The 19,977-nt window shown below is 30.1% G+C and overlaps 1 protein-coding gene across 1 annotated transcript in view; it reads left to right on the plus strand.

Annotated features, from left to right (window-relative positions):
• Positions 1 to 213: 213 nt before the first annotated feature.
• Positions 214 to 19,977, plus strand: part of LOC132726223 (doublecortin domain-containing protein 2-like) — a 33,303-nt gene continuing 13,539 nt past the window's right edge. The window contains exons 1-4 of the mRNA XM_060711502.1: positions 214 to 686; positions 12,299 to 12,365; positions 18,662 to 18,756; positions 19,723 to 19,848. Coding sequence (XP_060567485.1) covers positions 373 to 686; positions 12,299 to 12,365; positions 18,662 to 18,756; positions 19,723 to 19,848 — 602 coding nt within the window. The 5' untranslated portion in view covers positions 214 to 372. The remainder of the gene's footprint in view (positions 687 to 12,298; positions 12,366 to 18,661; positions 18,757 to 19,722; positions 19,849 to 19,977) is intronic.

The raw sequence follows: 19,977 nt of genomic DNA on the forward strand, positions 1-19,977 counted from the left end.
GGTTCAAATATTTAAAAGCGTGTCTTATTTGGCCATTAGATATCGATTTCTTTATTAAAAACCGGCTAATATTGCGTACATTTTCATCCTTCTACCAGATATCCGTAAAGAATATATATACGACAGCTCTAATTATTTATATCATTATCGGTTATCCGTTTGTTTACATCGAACACGTGGTAACTAGGGAAAGCATGTCAAAGGTCATTGGATTTAATCCCAGAGTGCACTTCCCATCATGGTGGTAAACGAAAGTTCCGAATTTGTTTACATGGACTTAGAAACGTGAAAGAGAGTGTTATTTTTTGAAATTTTGGAATTTTAAAGAATAGTTATTGGTTATCTAGCCAGAGCTAGATAATTTCTTGGATCATGGCTCATTCTCCGAGTGGTTATGTTCCCCCAGAGAATAGAAACTTAAAAGTTGGTGCAAATTGTCATTTTTATCGGAATGGAGATCGCAGGAAAACGGCTTCCAAAATAGTTATTTCAGACAGAATAAGAAATTTAGAAGGTGTAAAAGACGAATTAACACGAAAATTCAATAGCAAAGACAGTACTAAGACTGGTTATGTAAGAAATGTTTATACTCCATCAACTGGTACACCAGTTACCAGGCTAGAGGATTTTAAAAATGGAGCATGCTATGTGGCAGCGTTAAATAATGAAAAATTCGTAGCCTTAAAGTAAGTAGAGATTTTCTTGAAATTGAAGTGTATCATACTGAGGATATTGAACAAGTGTACTGTACAGTAGGTTAAACACTTAATATATTTAACAATGTGAATAATATATTATGTGAGTCTTTCATGGTGAGCATAATAAATCTATGGAACTCAAAACTTACTGATCTATATATTTCCAACAAACAAGAACAATTAGAAAATGACGATTGTTTTAGATGCATGTACAAATTTAATGGACTCTTGTTGCTTTTTGCAGAAATTTGTAAAAGTTTTGTTCTGTTTCAAACATAAAAATCTAGAGATTTAATACATTTTGTACAAAAACTTTGTTGTTTATCATCAGTGTATGAATAAAATATGTCAATTTGAACACTGGTCACATGAAAATATGCCATAAGTCATTACCATGAAATACCGTGGGTGGGTTCTGTGATCCCAATTAATGTATTAGTTACCCAGGTGTGGAAAAAAATTGAGTTAAAATGTAGTAGCTTAGTCTGTTTTTGCTTTCTATCCCAAACAGCCAGATAAATAGTAATGCAAGGCTTTAATTACAGCCAAGATATATGCAATGTTACATTTAAGTAAATATATAAAGACTAAATCTTTTGTTACAATTATTGTATACAACAAAGATATAACACTGATTTTCTTTTATACTTATATGTGTTGTTTATATTACTTACGCAGTGTTAAGTTTAAATAAATATTATAAATTTATTTATACAGTATCCTCATCTGGTATGATAATTATTTAACCAAATAATTTATAAACAGATTTTTTTCCGTTCAACTATGGTTTTGAATTTATCATAATGTCTCTAAATTTTGTTATTGGATTATGCATTTATAATTAAAACATGTATGTTAAATTACAGATCTATGAAATTAGTTGGACAATAGATACAATTCAAAAATGTACTTATGTGCATACTAGTGTTAAAGGATATTAGTATTACAGTTTCAGTATGATCATGAATGTACAAATCAGTAGCACAATAACTTTGTTTACCACACACTGGGTCTTGTGATAAATAACAGAAGTAAAATAGGTTTAACACAGGCCTGTAAAATTTGTCAAAACAATTTCTAATTCTTTACAATATGTCAGCTGAAACTTAATCCTAAATCCAATTGTTAGTTTTCTTATTAGCGAATAAGACAGATTAAAGTAAAGTGGGTTAACAACACATCTTGAAAAAGGCATGTAATGACTCTAATACTCCATATGACACATGAAAGACTGAAAGGTTATATATTATGTCTGTACAAGGACGGCAGAGAGTGTGTTTTTTATTTGTAGAAGTTTTAACCCAAATTAACCCATAACCTGATAAATTTGTGTAACCAATTTGCCCAGCTTTTAATTTGGAATGTTTAAGGAATTTCAATATAATAGTTTCATTATTATTAAGGTTTCAATCTATAATGCCTTTATTAGAAATGAAAATTAAGAAGAGAGCACACTTAGTCTTGCTCAAGATTATTTTTATGAGTATTAAATCAAACTATTACAATATGATCAATGGATTGTAATTTGTACATTTTCACTCTTTTGAATCAAACACTGCGAAAATTGATCATGATTATCTCCGATACCATCCATAAGTGCCTTTCCTAGCAATGGATTATTGAATACAATTATGCTATTTATATAAGCCTCCTATTCAATCATAAAAAATACTGAGCTAGTTATAATAACATATCCCTAATATTGACAGTCTGATTCAACAGTTTATTATGTAATTTCATCTGGACAAATAAATCAATACCTAACCAGTCTAGTTTGTAGCTTAGGAATGGCACCTAGTAAATGCTTTACAATTGATCATACATTATTAAGTAGCAGAAAGAAAACCTACTTATGATTTATTTATTTTCTATTCATGCTGTATAGAAAACCAAAGTGTTAAGTTTTTCTTGTAACATGTTTATACACTTATTGCACTTGAAGAGGTCCGTGGCTGAGTGAGCCCTAACTGCTGTGGGTTCAAACACCGAAACGGACTTTGGATTCTTTCATGCGAGGAAGCTATCTAAATTGCTTATGGAACATGGGTGGTTCTACTCAGTTCAGATTTTGCCTGAAAAGATTCACTGAAGTGTTACCTGACAGTGATTTTTTTCACTGTATTTTACAGCCCAATAAAGGCTGTTTCCCCTATCCCAAAATAGGTAAAATTTCCCATAAAAATGCTTACATTTCCCCTAAAATGCCACATGCTCTTCCTGACCAGAATTATGACTTAACAGCATCTGACTAATACAGAACTCTGTCTATATAGATAGCCTCTGCTATGTACCTTGCATGTTAAATGGAATTGAAATCAAAATTTATATAAAATGTGTGGGTAAATTACATTTTCAGTTGTTGGAATTTGATTTCAGGTTTCCTCCATTTCTGTTTTATCACGCTATATTTTCCTCTTTTGAAAGCCACAGGTTGTTTTGAAAATTGAAAAAAAATTCACTGCCTGAGGTCTTCCTTTACCTTTGTCTTAAACTGTGTTGGTTTGACATAAAACCCAACCCCAAAAAATAAAATAACATACTTGAAACTGGCTTTGAAGTTTTTGGAGCTTGCAAATTAATCTTTTAATAAGAATCATAATTGTACGTCCAAAAGAGAACATTTTCAATTTTTGCCTAAATTTAACTTTTTACCTCGTTACTAAGGTTTTACAGTAGTGTTTACAACAAGCCAGACTTATCTTTTAATACAGGCAAAATAATATTTAAGCAAATAAAACGTAATATAACTTTTATTAAAATATTCACAGTCTTGTTTTATGAGAAATACTTTACCAATTCAATGCTTTGATACCATAGATATTTCCCATTATGTCAATGGTTGTGAAAGAAATTTATGAGCCTAGCTTTTATTAATGGCCATAGCAATTTATTTTCAATTCATCCCCATTATGTCATGGGTATATAATGCTTGATATTTTACCGGTACTTATTATTTATTTCAGTTTTTCTTAAATGACTTTGTGTCATGGTCTATCTTGGATGTATATTTCATGGTCTAATAATTTATCATCCATATTTCTCCATCATCTCAGTCAGAAATATAATTGTATCTATTGCTAAAACCTCTTTGTCACATGTAAATTGGCTGCATGTGAGAAGTTATGTTAATTAATTATCAACTCATCCTAGTATCCAAGTATATCATTGGCTATTGGATATTGCACCGATTCCTAAATCTTCTGATCACAATAATCATTCATGAATGCAAATTGGCTATATGTGAGAAATTTTTATATTATATAACATTACTCCATCATTTATCATTTATATTATGGGCTACAGAAGTTATTCATGTACTCATTAATTTACTTATGGGGAATTTGTAATTTTAGTTCATCATCATATACCATGGGCTATAAGAGTTATTGTACTCATTTATTTGCTTATGGGGACTTTGTAATTTTAGTTCATCTTCATATACCATGGGCTATAAGAGTTATTGTACTCATTTAATTTCTTATGGGGAATTTGTAATTTTAATTCATCTTCATATACCATGGGCTATAAGAGTTATTGTACTCATTTATTTCTTATGGGGAATTTGTAATTTCAATTCATCATCATATACCATGGGCTATAAGAGTTATTGTACTCATTTATTTCTTATGGGGAATTTGTAATTTCAATTCATCATCATATACCATGGGCTATAAGAGTTATTGTACTCATTTTCATTTCAATTTCATTATGGGGAATTGCTGAGAATTTATGGGGAATTTGGTAATTTTGTTCATCATCATAATACCATGGGCTATAATAGTTATTTGTAACTCATTTATTTCTATGGGGAAATTTGTAATTTAATTTCAAATCATCATCATATACCATGGGCTTATAAGAGTTATTGTAGTCATTTATTTCTTATGGGGAATTTGTAATTTCAATTCATCATCATATACCATGGCATATAAGAGTTATTGTACTTCATATCTTATGGGGAATTTTTTAATTCAATTCATCATCATATACCATGGGCTATAAGAGTTATTGTACTCATTTATTTCTTATGGGGAATTTGTAATTTCAATTCATCATCATATACCATGGGCTATAAGTCAGTTATTGTACTCATTATTTCTTATGGTGAATTTTTATAATTATTCATCAGTATTTTCTGGTAGCGATCACATGTCATGGACTATGAAAGTTTTAGTACATGTATGTCATGGGTAATAAGAGATATTGCATACTTGTGTATATCATTTTTATCGTCTCATGGGACTTTGAAAACTATTGAGTTTTGTATTAATTAATTAATTAACTAATAACTTTCCCCTTCTCTCATGGGTCATGGTGAACTATTGTATAACTCATCACCTCACAAAATGATCATTATTCATTGTGATAATGGGTCTTCAATGACTGTTCTTTTCATCTTTAAATCTCATGGGTGACAAACCATTGTAATATAAAGTGTGAGCATCACTTTGATATATTGTCGTTTAATTTTGTTTCACGCTTTTCCCTTTATATATTGAAATTAAAAATTGAAATTTTAGAAAATATCAATTTGAATATTCTGTTGTTTTAAATTATGTATATCAGTTTTTGTAATATTGTATATTGATTGTTAATCAATTGTCAACTGGTATGTGAAAATCCCTAGGTATAAAGGCTTGTTGCCTGAAATCAATTATTTTATCGAGGATTTAAATGTTTTAACATTCTGTATATCGTGTACAATCTTAATCTGTGAACTCAAAATAAGGCCAAATTTACACGGTAAGTATAAAATGGAATTTTGTCAAACATAGTCATTTGAACGACTTTAATCTTAACAGTTGAAATGGTTTCATCAATGGAACCCAAGTGGCGGTTGTTATTGTTTTTATTAAATTCAGTTTCTGATACTTTAAATGGTTGTTTTTTTTGGAGAAAAATGTTTATTTAATAAAGTCCAATTAAAGCGCATTGCCTCCAGCTATGTCAGCTAATAGTTTAATGACAGTCTGAGTGCCACTTTGAATGTATGCATCATATACTATTTTTATTACCAATTTTTTTTATTTTTACTGTTTCAGGATAGGTAAATAACTTATTTAACTCGTTCACTTGACAACATTTATATTTAACCGTTATTACATACTAAAAGGTCAGAGCCTTTGTAACCAGTGACTTTAAGCCAAGCCAGCGTTAGCCCCACCCCCGTTAGCCCCACCCCCGTTGATTGTTACCAAGTGTTTGATGTGTTATAAGTCCCTCGTTACCCTCTTTCAACAGCTGTTGTTAATAATGAAGTTAAAGAATAGCAGAAGTTAATGTATAATATATACACGTAAAACCTTCATTGGTCTGTTGAAATTTTAGATTTAATTTCAATATACATGTGTCATATTGATAGATTTGATGATAAATAAATCAGGTAAAAAAAATCTCATTACATGGTACACAATGGAAGGCACAACTTTTGTAGGAAAAAAATATTCAAAGATTTTTTTTCATAATCGTTGATGCTATTATGAACTTGAAAGATTAAGATAAATTATATTTCACATTCTTTATTTACATCTATAAATCTTTTTGTATATAGAACTGAATTTTTCAGCCCAAGGAATGCCTTCTGATTGAGTTTATCGGTTTTCATTATTGATTTTGAATCTCATACCATGTTTTGTTCATTTTCACCCTTTTTGAGACGGTTTTGTAGAGTACTTAGGGCAGGCAAGTGTTTGCAAAGCAATTGTTGATGGCATGCAAGTTGATTTTTGTAGTTCGTAACCATTGAAAGGGTGTAAAGCTAAATTAATATCACTGGTGAAATACAAAAAAAAAAATTATGTACTTCGAAAATTTCAGTAACTGCGCATTATTATTTTGTTTTCTAGTCAATATTGATTCTATGAAAAAAAGATTTGACAAAATGTATCACTACTAAACTTAACACTCATGAATAATTTAAGAAAACAGAATAACAAATTATTGTCATTCAACTGCTAATTTTAGTTAGGTTTTGTGAGGATTTTGTGCAATTTTGCCACCCACATTTCTTGTAGAAAATTTACAAAAAAAACTCCATTCTTTTAATGAGTTTTACAGTATTTTGTGTCATTTTTATCAAAAACTTAAACAATATATTCTACCTGAATTACAGACAGTCCATTATACCTGAATTATACTTGTAATAAATAGCTCAAACTGAAATAGCAAGTTTCTTGTAACAATTGTAATTATTGTCTTTTCAGAAAATATTTAAATTAAAAATGAAATATGAATCAGTGACTTGGCTTGTGTTACAAAATGCTTGACTTTAAAAGAGGTTACAAAAAACCTTATGTACAGTATTATTCCATGAAAATAAAAGTGTAATATTTAACAAACTTCAATATTCTTTATATCACAACCATTGAAAATTTGTTGAAGCGTATGACAGTTTAAAATTCCAAATTGTAAAGTAAATTGTCACAAAAGTAACCCCACACTAAGTTGATATTCGATACAAATTATAAACGTTCTTCTCCTAATGCTAGAGGATTGCTTTACGGATTTATAGAAAATATGTCAGTTTGTCTATTTTGTAACAAGTTTTTAGTTACAATGAATGACAATGTCTTACTTATGTTGTTATTTTAATCACTTTTCATGCTTTTCATGGACAATGGACTTGAACCTGGCTTTGAAATTGGTATATTCCATTGCGATTATTCGGGGGTTTTGGTTTTGATATCAAAATAATTTTATGTACACATGTATGCCACCACTTCTTATCTAGTACCAAAGTTAACATTTCATTATTCTAGGATAAATATACATTAACCTAATCAATCATTACTAATATATTGGTGTATTGTAGGTGTATTGATTTAAAGGAAATAATTACATGTATACAGAAGTCTGTTATTTTAAAGTTTTATCAAAACTAAATTAATTGCTCCATCAACAATCTTAGATCTTTTAAGGCTTCAATTGCAAATCTTAATTTGCCAATACATTGATAAATTCTGATAACTGATCCAAATCTAAAGCTGGTTATTTAGATTAAAATTATTTTACTGCTGTTAAATCACCAACGAAATCATGAACTAAGTATGTGTCACTGACTGAAGACTGCAATTTCAAATCATGCGTTTTAACTCTGTATAATTAAGTAAGTGATGATAATATAATTTTGATCTACATGTAATTGAAAATGTTCTGTAAAAAAGCATTTAATCAGCTGATACAAATATATATGGTAGCTATTTTTTTTATTGGGAATGCTCTACATGTGAGGCTGCAGAACTTAAGTTGTGTGTTAATTTTGTTGTGGATGGGGAGGGGGAATTAGAGAGGGGTGTGTCTTTGTAAGAAATAAGATAATATAATCCATTTACTTCTAACAGTATAGATTTATCATTATTGATGTACTGTATTTACAATTAAAGTTTATATTAGACCCCAACACCTAAAAAAATGGTTGATTTATGAAAGTTCTTTTTTGTAATATGCAGACAAACATATCTTCAGGACCTTAATTGAAATGCTTTAATTCTACCAATAAGTTGAAGTTATGAATTCTACCTTTATTTTCTTTATTGATATCTCTGACTTCAACAGGCATGCACAGTGTAAATTGCCAAAATAGATAGCTGGAGGGTAACAAAGTTGAAGACTCAGTTTGATAATGAGTCTTGTCATGGAGGACAGTCAGGTTGTTGTCTAACTTGTCAGGCAAAAAGCATGCACAGATGATCTCTTTCTGATACCCAGCTGGAATTATCAAATAAATCAAAGATAAATATGGATGTTCACACTATGTTAGGAAAGGATTAGATAAATTTTTATGGTCTGACATAAAAATCAGGTTTGCCTTGTGAAATGTCAGAAAAGATTACCTTTTTTTTTTTTATTTATTTTGGTGGGGGGGGGTGGAATTCTTCAACAGCATATTTTTTAGTCTGGGACGTTCAGGTCTGTGTGTTTCTTAACACTGGTGAAGATTTAAATTGTCAATTATGATGCTCCGACTATATATATGCAATCAGTGCAATTAAACGAAATTGAATAAAACTCTATAAGCATTATAATAATAAGTCTTGACACTAAAGTGTTCATTTATTCAAACCTCTGAACTGTAAAAGCAAAAAATGTTTGTAAAATGCTTCAGATTTGATTGATATAATATATATATAAGGTTACAACAAACAGAAACCTTTCCACTTTAAATCCGGGTGAACCGTCAGTATGTTATAGGTCGTGATTGAGATTTCCTGTAAGTGCGTAGGAATTAATTCGTGGTTCAAGATTTTAAATTTCTATACATATTCATAAGGTACATTGAGATTATTTTGAATAAATTAATGTATGCTTAATCCATTAAGTCAATAGCATGTGTTTAAATAGCTTTATTGAAAAGGGTTTATTAAGTGACACTGCCACTTTGATGTACTAGTCAATGGAAAAATTGTATGAAGTTGAAAAAGACATGGAGATGAAAGATATAATGATCTCCGCCCGCCAGTCAATAACCTGAGACTGGAGTGGGTCAGTGCTATTTAGCAGGCCTGTGGTTGTCCAGAGTTATTGAGTTCAAGCCCTGACTTTGACTTATTTTAGACATGTCTTTGTTTTTTCAGTAACTATTTGGTATAATGACAACATACGTTAATATTATTATTATAGATATATATATAAATAATACGATCTGATCTCCTCTGCTCATGTGGTTTACAATGGTGACATATGGAAGCTTAGTATGGTTCAGTCACATAGTAAAATGACCACAGCTCCATGTATCACATTTGTAGAGATTATAATGTTCCTTATTATCATACAGTTGAAGAAAGAGTAACCATGCTCTTTTGAAATTTGATATTACAGTCAATTTCCCTTGACAAAGTTTGCAGAACTTGTAGGAGTATTTTTTATACTTTAAAACATGTTGAATACGGTTTGCGTTTATGTAACATGTTTAATTTCTAGCTTATCAAAGTATACAGGAAGAGCGTGATGTTTTATAATTGTAGTAACTTATAAGAAACAAAGAAGGACTTACAACAGTTTTGTGATTTACCCTTGATATATCTATAGACTGATGCCAGTATATTTCTCCACTTTTGTGAATAAATCTTTTCCAATGTATTTAAATATCATGAATGGAACTAATTCATACTTGGTGTATATAGAATGATATTCTTATAGAAATTCTCACATCACGATAAAAAAAACATTTCTTTACTTTATGTTCCAACTCCATATCATCAACTTACAAGTGTCAAATTTCATACAAATTACCTTGTTGGAATTCTGTTATAAAAATCAATAATAAATTGCTCACTGCCATTATCTAAAGGCAGGTTTTAAAAAGCAAATAGAGATCAAACTGAAGAGGTTTTTTGTAAAGGATTTATAATTACTTTACCAATATTTTTATAAAGAATACAAAATGTATATCAGTCGTAAAAGCATTAGTAACATGTTAAAAATTACTTTAATCAAATGTAAAAAAAGTCACATAGTCAGATTAAGTGCTGTAGGCAATACAAATATGATATTCAACGTTGCAATTTAAGAATTAAAACCAAAAAAAGTCTTGTCTTTAAACTGGTATGTTACAATGGCAATATGGCAAGGCAATTACAAAATATTAATACAATTAGAATTTCAAGAATTATTTTCAAACCTGCTAAAATTTGTTTAATTGATTTTCCCTGCTTCATATTTGAATCATTTCATTTAATTCGGACAATTTCATTTAATTTGGAACAGTTTATTTGAAAGTGAATGGATTTAATTTTTAATATACCAAAATAATTCAGAGCTTCCAACAGTTTCAGACTGCAAGAATGAATATATACTGTTGGCAGTTTAGGTTTAAGTCAATTTTACTTCCAACAATTTAGTTCGGTTCAATGCAAAAAGTGTTATGAATTAATTTAGGATGTGGTTTTTAGCTGGAAGAAAAAAATTGAGTTGTAAATGCTACTGTAATACTATGATGTCTGCTGTTGCGGACATGTTGATGTAATTTAAGTATGACCTTGATCTGTAATTGACTAGTCACCTTGACTGTCATTAAGGTCAATTATGATATTTGAGTAATATTTTGTACTCAAAAATAAATCTTCGTCTTAAGAATTAATAAAAAGTAGATCATAGCCCCCGCTAGGCTGTGGCTCATGTTTTTGTTTTTAATAATTCATTCTTTATGTTATACAATAGAATAACATTATCCTACTCTATAAACCATCAAACCAGTCCACCTGTCGGTCATTAATGAAGCTCACAATATCAATGAGTCTAGCAGCAGACATAATTGCTTTCCTGGATTATATATCATATTTTATTGATCTACTTGTTTGTCAATATCAACTTACAGCTTGTTGAATATCTCAGGTCAATATGTTCACTTGTTTCTAAGTGCTTTAAGTGTTCGAAGTTATATTTTATCCAAAAGGATTAATTACTTTACTAATTTTCAAATGTACTTATGCACACTAAACTAAATATACTAAAAGTTTAGTCTTAAATATATGTATATGATAAATTCTTAGCATTTATAATGTGAACACCTATGCAGTCATTATTAAGTTCTTTCATAGCTGATGATGATGATAATGGTGATGATATTGATGATGTTGTTATTGTTGTTGTTGACGATCAAGCTGATGATGATGATGATAGCAACACAGATGAGATGACTGAACTACCAATTATATAATATAGAGTTTTTAATTGGAACAAACTCACAAAATTACCCCTTGCCATGCTAATGATCAGATGTTCTGGCTGATCTTGATCTACACTAATGTGACATGGGTACGATTCAGTTGCTGTGATTAATGTAAGGATTAAATGTACCGTTGTTTCAAAGGAACAGCCCATTAACTCCAAATTAAAAATGTTTCAAAGGGACATCAATTATCCCATTAAAAGCTTTGGTGAAATCATAAACAATTTATTTCAATGCTTGTTCATACCAAAAGAAAGGTAAACATTTGGAATAAAATATTTGAGATTGTTTAAAAGATATAAATGTATTATTGGTGATGATGTACTATAATATAAAATAATTTTTATTCCAGAAGCAAAGTCATCTTACAGCTCATTGACATACAGTCATTATGAAAATGTTTGCACTTAATTATGTTATTACATGTACAGTATTAATATCATCATTTTCTTTCAAAACACATGATGCATTATCATTGGTATTTTACTCATAGATATCAATAAATGCTGATAAGTGTTCTTCTACTTTCCAGCTATACAGATATTGAAACCAGCATGGATCCAGACCAGCCTGCGCATCCGCTTAGTCTGATCAGGATCCATGCTGTTCGCTTACCAACCCTATTACAAATAGAGAAACTGATAGCGAACAGCATGGATCCTGAACAGACTGCGCGGATGCGCAGGCTGGTCTGGATCCATGCTGGTCGCAAACCCATTATGTTGGTTTTGTCATGACACGGCTCAAATGCTGATAAGTGTTCTTCTACTTTCCAGCTATACAGATATTGAAAAAACGAGACCTCATCGGAAAAAGGGGCAATTTAAGAAAATTGATATTGACAGAATAGTAAGTATTGTAAAAGCATGCGTTGAACGCTGATTTTATTTTTTACTGTTTTTGATAACATTTAAACAACTTGTGATTTCAGTTATACCGACATTAAGGATGAAAGGAGACGAGAGTTTCGTAAGGCCGCGTCCTCGGAAGCTAAACGGGTGAGATAATGTTGACGGGTTGAATTATAAAATGCGGCTGGAGTGCACTATATCGATGCTTGTATATAAAAAATGAATTTTTTTTTGTATTTCCCCATCCCAGTGTTTTTCTTCTTTTTTTTCAATAAAAATTTACATTTTAATTGCCAGTTTATCCATCATTCCTGAACATTTTTTAAAAATTTTCGATAGTAATGTTTGTATGTCAGATTTACAAGTTGGTCAAAATTGTTGTCGAAAACTGTTTATCTGATTATGAAAATTGATATTTATATTAACGCAACAATTTTTGTTCAATTTTAGAACTGTCAACTAATGATAAAATAAAGATACTTCTACATGAATTAAGATAAATTAGGTGTTAAGTCCCCTTAAAGTGACAAATAGAGTTACAGAACTTGATTCATTATAAATTCTTAATGAACCTTTTAAGTTAAAATCAAACAAAAGTTAAGAAATTCTTTCATTACATTGAGACATACCCTGAATGCATGAAATATAGCTATATACTGACTGTGGGACTTGTTTACAAATTGTTTCATTCTTGAAATGGTATTTGAACAAATTATTGAGATTTTTAGTCCATATCATAAAGTCATTAATGTTTTTTTGTTAATGGTTACAGCATCACGTGCAAACCTCCAGACTCAGTTCTATAATATATGTTGTACCCAGTAGTAGTTAATTGTTAGAAAATTATTTACCCAGTTAATCAAACACTGCAAAAAGGGCGCTTCTTAAACAAAAGAATATTTTCCATTTCACTCCTAACAGTCTTAAGCCACACTAACAATCATTCTAAACAAAGAATATGGACATTTGTTAAATGGATTTTTATCTGGTGAGGGATTATATAGAAACATCAAAATACAAGAAGATAAACAAATACTAAATAAAATTTAAAAAAAAAGAAGAAAAATACTTCATAATGATTTTAATTTTAATTTTTTTAGGCCTGATTTTAATAAAAAATCAAATAGAATTCTAACATTTTTATAAATAAATATTTTTGGCTAAAAAAAGAATTGTTCTGTTGTGATTACAATACAGATAATTCTTCTGTCTGTCAATCACAAAATTGAAGTTTAAAGTAATGAAGGTTGTAAGTCCTTAATTCTGAATGTGGAGAGCTAATTGGAATATATTCTTTTGTCAAAATTGATATAAACTTAGATCAAATAAACTTTGACCTATTTTTATTGGTAATAATTATGGTAAAAGCACCTTTAACATCTGATGCTTTAGTTGCCTATTTGGCATTCACCTCTCTCTTTGAAAAAAAAATGCACGCTTATTGGTATATAAAATTCTGAAAAATTCTTTTAATAATTAAAGCCAAAACCGTTTCTTAGTAACCATGATTAATTTTAAAGAAAATAAAAAAGCAATTCTTTAGTTGAAGGTTGAAAATTGGGTTTGTCAACTTAAACAGTAAGACAGCAAATTGAATTCTTTTATAGTTGAAGGTTTGAATATATATTTATTGTTGCTATTCAATGATTAAAACAATCTATTGATAGTTTGGAAGACTTGACAGAATATGTTAGAATTATTTCAGGCATTTCTTACATTATGATTATCATTTGTCAGCATTCAAGTCTCAGTTCATTTCTATACAATCATTTACACATGAGTTAACATGCACTAACATTTATTATGTGTGCACTTTGTTTGTAAAGTGTGCCATTGCTTTCATATTTGTGGCAGTAAACTTTTTCAAGCTTATATAAAAACATCAAAACTCATAATAGTTCTGTGTTGCATGGAGTTATATTTGCTGAATTGTCAAAAAAGTGTCCTAATGAAATAATAGGCAAATACTCAAAAGCTGTCTCTGAAATAATAGTCCATTAGTAATGAAAATGCCTCTTTATGAAATGATAGGCAAAGTAGGCAAAAGGTGCCTGTATGATGAAAAGTAGTCAAAAAGTATCTGTATAAAAAAGGCCAAGTTGAGTCAGCAGGTTATAATTGTTATGATGTTTGGCAATAATAGTCAAAATGCCTCCATACAGTTATGATGAAATAATTGGGAGAGTAGTCAAAATGCCTCCATACAGTTATGATGAAATAATAGGGAGAGTAGTCGAAATGCCTCCATACAGTTATGATGAAATAATAGGGAGAGTAGTCAAAATGCCTGCATACAGTTATGATGAAATAATAGGGAAGGTAGTCAAAAAGCCTGCATACAGTTATGATGAAATAATAGGGAAGGTAGTCAAATGCCTGCATACAGTTATGATGAAATAATAGAGGAGGTAGCCAAAATGCCTCCATACAGTTATGATGAAATAATAGGGAAGGTAGTCAAAAAGCCTGCATACAGTTATGATGAAATAATAGGGAAGTAGTCAAATGCCTGCATACAGTTATGATGAAATAATAGAGGAGGTAGCCAAAATGCCTCCATACAGTTATGATGAAATGATAGGAAAGGTAGCTAAAATGCCTCAATACAGTTATGATGAAATAATAGGGAAGGTAGTCAAAATGCCTGCATACAGTTATGATGAAGTAATAGTGAGGGTAGCCAAAATGCCTCCATACAGTTATGATGAAATAATAGAGAAGGTAGCCAAAATGCCTCCATACAGTTATGATGAAATAATAGTGAAGGTAGTCAAAATGCCTGCATATAGTTATGATGAAATAATAGGGAAGGTAGTAAAAATGCCTCCATACAGTTATGATGAAATAATAGGGAAGGTAGTCAAATGCCTGCATACAGTTATGATGAAGTAATAGGGAAGGTAGTCAAATGCCTGCATACAGTTATGATGAAATAATAGGGAAGGTAGTCAAAATACCTGCATACAGTTATGATGAAATAATAGGGAAGGTAGTCAAAATGCCTGCATACAGTTATGATGAAATAATAGGGAAGGTAGTCAAAATGCCTGCATACAGTTATGATGAAATAATAGGGAAGGTAGTCAAAATGCCTGCATACAGTTATAATGAAATAATAGGGAAAGTAGTCAAAATGCCTGCATACAGTTATAATGAAATAATAGGGAGAGTAGTCAAAATGCCTCCATACAGTTATGATGAAATAATAGGGAAAGTAGTCAAAATGCCTCCATACAGTTATGATGAAATAATAGGGAAGGTAGTCAAAATGCCTGCATACAGTTATGATGAAATAATAGGGAAAGTGGTCAAAAAGCATCGTCATGAAGACACAATGAATAAACAAAGTAGTCAAAGGGTTTCTTTATGAAATAATAGTAGCAGTATAGTAAAGATTAAGGATCTTCTGAAATAATAGACAAAGTAGACAAATGGCATCATAATATATGGCATTTTATTCAATTTTAAATATTCAAAAGATGTCTTCATTACTTCTGCTGAAATAATAGGTCCTCTAAGTAGTCAAAATATGTCTATTTTTCTCCTGTCTTCACATTCAAAGGACTAATAATTGTTAACACCTTCTTCACAATAAAACTATAATGTTTCTTTTTCTATTTAACTCTTAATTGCTTTAGATTTAATACCATTTACTATAACAATTTTTGTATACAAATACTAATAACATTTTGCTGTGTTTAAGAAAGTTAATATTTTTGCTGTGTATTGTTGTGATTAAACTTGCTTTTCCTTTCTTTGCTTTTCCCCACATTTTGTAAAAGTTTGAAAGCTTTGTTGTTGATCATTATTGCATGCTGATAGAGTTTAGTTAAAAAATATTAAAATTTATCATATGACTTTAAAGGAAAAAAATCCTCTATAAAGTAAAGTTAACCCACATCAGAGTGGCCCTGTAGAGTGCAATTATCTCTTTACAGCAAAAGTATCTTATAATACTTGCTAAAGTAAGACTTCAGCTCTATATAGAGTAAATTTAACACTTCTAAGAAATAACTGAAATCTATGTCATTTAAAGATTGTTGCTCTGCAGAGATAATGTACTGTAGTAAATTTGTTGATGTGTCCAAGACCAATAGTGACTTAGTCACTTTTATAATAAGGGTGTTAAGTGACATGCTATCTGTAGCCCTGCACCTTGATGGGTTTGAATCTTGCTCAGCCAACAATGACTTATTAAGGAAGATCTATGGATCTTCAGTGACCCTTGCACAGGAGGTCTTTCTTCACATTGAGAGATAGTTCTGAAGAATGATCAGATACTATAAAAAAACTTGATTTAGGGCAAAGTAGGGAATAAGGGGATGGGCTTGAATTCAATGCAAAGGGTAAGGGAAAGTGGGAAGGGTAACAGAAAATGGGAGGGGTTGAATATTTTATATTCAGTCTGGATCACAAAAAGTGTTGACTAATGCATAAATAATTTTCAAATTATTATTTAAACACTGTCTGCACTAGAATTTCATTACAGTTTACTAACAACTTGTACTAACCTAGGTATCAGCTAACATTAATTCATTTATGTTATAATTTTGTGCTTTCAATTTTTCATTGCCATTTTATATTCATATTTTCTCATTTAAAATGCATTGATTTTGTATTGATGTGATAGTTGTATATTTTGATTTACTGTATGATATTATCATTTTTAAATAAATCTAACACTGTTTTCGATAAAATTGTAAAAAATGTCATATGTTTGGATCATTAAAGTTAATTTATTTGATATGTCACTAACACTGACAGTTCATTATTAATATGTCACTGAGTTTGACTGTTAATTACACATTGACTGGTCATTAAATATGTGACACTGACATGGACTGTTAATTAATGTGTCACTGACATTGACTGGTCATTAAATATATTACTGACATTGACTGTTCATTAAATATGTGACACTGACATTGACTGGTCTTTACATATGTGACACAGACATTGACTGGTCATTAAATATGTTACACTGACATTGACTGGTCATTAAATATGTGTCACTGACATTGACTTGTTTATTAAATGTGGCACTTACATTGACTGGTCATTAAATATGTTACACTGACATTGACTGGTCATTAAATATGTGTCACTGACATTGACTGGTCATTAAACATGTGTCACTGACATTGACTTGTCATTAAATATATCACTGACATTGACTGTTTATTAAATGTGGCACTTACATTGACTGGTCATTAAACATGTCACTGGCATTGACTGTTTATTAAATGTGACACTTACATTGACTGGTCATTATATATGTCACTTACATTGACTGGTCATTTAATTTGTCACTGACATTGACTGGTCATTAAATCTAACACTGACATTGACTGTTCATTGAATATGTTACACTGGCATTGTTTATTTGATATAATACACTGACATTGACTGTTCATTAAATATGTCACTGATATTGATTTCATTTAATATGTCACCAACATTGACTGTTCATTAATATGTCACTGACATTGACTGTTTATTAAATATGTCACTGACATTGACTGGTCATTATATATGTCACTTACATTGACATGGTCATTTAATATGTCACTGACTTTGATGCTTCATTAAATCTGACACTGACATTGACTTTTCATTAAATATCTGTCACTTACATTGACTGTTCATTAAATATGTCACTGACATTGCCTGTTCATTAAATATGCCACTGACATTGACTTTCATTAAACATGTGTTACTGATATTGACTGTTCATCAAATATGTCACTGACATTGACAGGTCATTAAATATGTTACACTGGCATTGACTGTTCATTAAATATGTGACACTGATATTGACTGTTCATCAAATATGTCACTGACATTGACAGGTCATTAAATATGTGACACTGGCATTGACTGTTCATTAAATATGTGACACTGACATTGACTGTTCATTCAATATGAATATCAATTAATTTCACAGACATTAATTTCTTTAATACATCACTGAGATTTAGCATTTCATTTCAATATTCTCATTTGATATTTAAGTCACTGATATTGACTGTTCATTTCTTATTTCACCGACATCGACTGTTTTTATTTTGATATTTTACTGACATTTAGTCTTTTCTAATTGAATGTGTCATTTATATTGACTGTTCATTTAATGTAACACTGGCATTGTCTATTATATAATGTGTCACTTGCATTGACTGCAGTTTATATAATGTGTCGCTGGCATTAACCACAGCTTTAATGCTGTGTCTCTGACATTGACTTTTCATTAAATGTATGTTCATTTAATGTCTCACTGACATTGTCATTTCTTATTGCATGTGTCATAGATATTGATTATTCTTGAATATGTATGTCACTGACATGAACTGTGCTCATTTTAATTGTCATAAAGAAAGATGATCCATTATGATCCAAGGGACATGACTTATGTAACTTATATAATATATTTTGGTATGTTTCAGTATACACCTGTTCAACATCAACATGATCCTAGACTAAGGAACCTACATGGTAGAGCAAAATCTCTAGGAGAGCAAAAGAAAGCTGTTATATTAAAGTAAGCATTGTGTTATTTTAAGCTCAATTTTTTTATATTTGAAATGACCCTCATCAGTGTTCGAGTTGATGTCAGCATTGGTTAACCTTTTTGTCATTAGGTCCATTTTCTCAGACACTGTTCTCATTGAACTTTTAAAAAAAATTGTTGACTTTAATGAGAGCTTAGCCTTAGTATATTTGCAGAATGTCCCTTTTTATATGATGTCATTTTTCAACTATAATCTCCTAGCTAATTAAGCACTGAGAAGAGTGGAGTGTGCTGACAGCAGAATCAGGTCTTTTTAAATTGAAGTGAACATTTTGTTTAATAATAACATGCTTTTCAGTGGGCAATAAATTATCATCTGATAATTAATAAATTATCATCTGATAATTTCATGGTGAAATATAAAATATAATTTTGACAGTAGCAGAACTATAATTATACGTATATATCTCACTGAATGAGGATAAAAAAAGAATATAACTTTATTAAGTGGATATATCACCAGGAGTACATGGCATTATGAATAAAATGTTCTTGAGTACAGAAATCATATTAATATCTGCACATATATTTTTAAAAGCATAACTTTATTCATAATGTTTACAGAATTTTATTTTTCAACAAGAACAATGTGACATCATGATTTGATGATGTCATGAATGACAGGGCATGTCGTTAAAATGCAAAAGTCAGTAATATCGAGTAAAATCTCCAAAGAAGCATGAAATAAAATTTGTATGTTTTGTATGTAAGAACAAATTATATTTCACTCATGAACACACCAGCTGTTATATTTTCACTTGTGGCTATATATATGCCATTCTTGAAAATATTACATCTGGTGTTTGAAATATATTTCGATCTTTCATGTAAAACAAACAAAATACCCTCTATAAAAATCTCTATAAAATTATTTACAGTCCCATCATGTCAAAAAAACTCAGTGAAGTTACATTAGCTTTGATGATTCTTTTTCAGAGTTTTTGTGAATGGAGAGTTCACTGAACATGCTAGAACAGTTGTAATAACTGAACCTCATAACAGAAGTTTGAAGTATGTTAAGGAATATATACAAGATACACTAGGTACAAGCGAAATTAGAGAGTAAGTGTAATATTTTATATATTATTTTAAAAATTTACTGTGAAAGTCAGATATTTCAGAAGGTCAAAATTTCACAAAATCAATATTTCTGACACAATTTGGTAACATTGAATATTTGAACATTGAATT

This window comes from Ruditapes philippinarum, unplaced genomic scaffold, assembly GCF_026571515.1.
Source record: "Ruditapes philippinarum isolate M1 unplaced genomic scaffold, ASM2657151v2 ctg140_1_1_1_1, whole genome shotgun sequence".
In the NCBI taxonomy this organism is placed as follows: domain Eukaryota; kingdom Metazoa; phylum Mollusca; class Bivalvia; order Venerida; family Veneridae; genus Ruditapes; species Ruditapes philippinarum.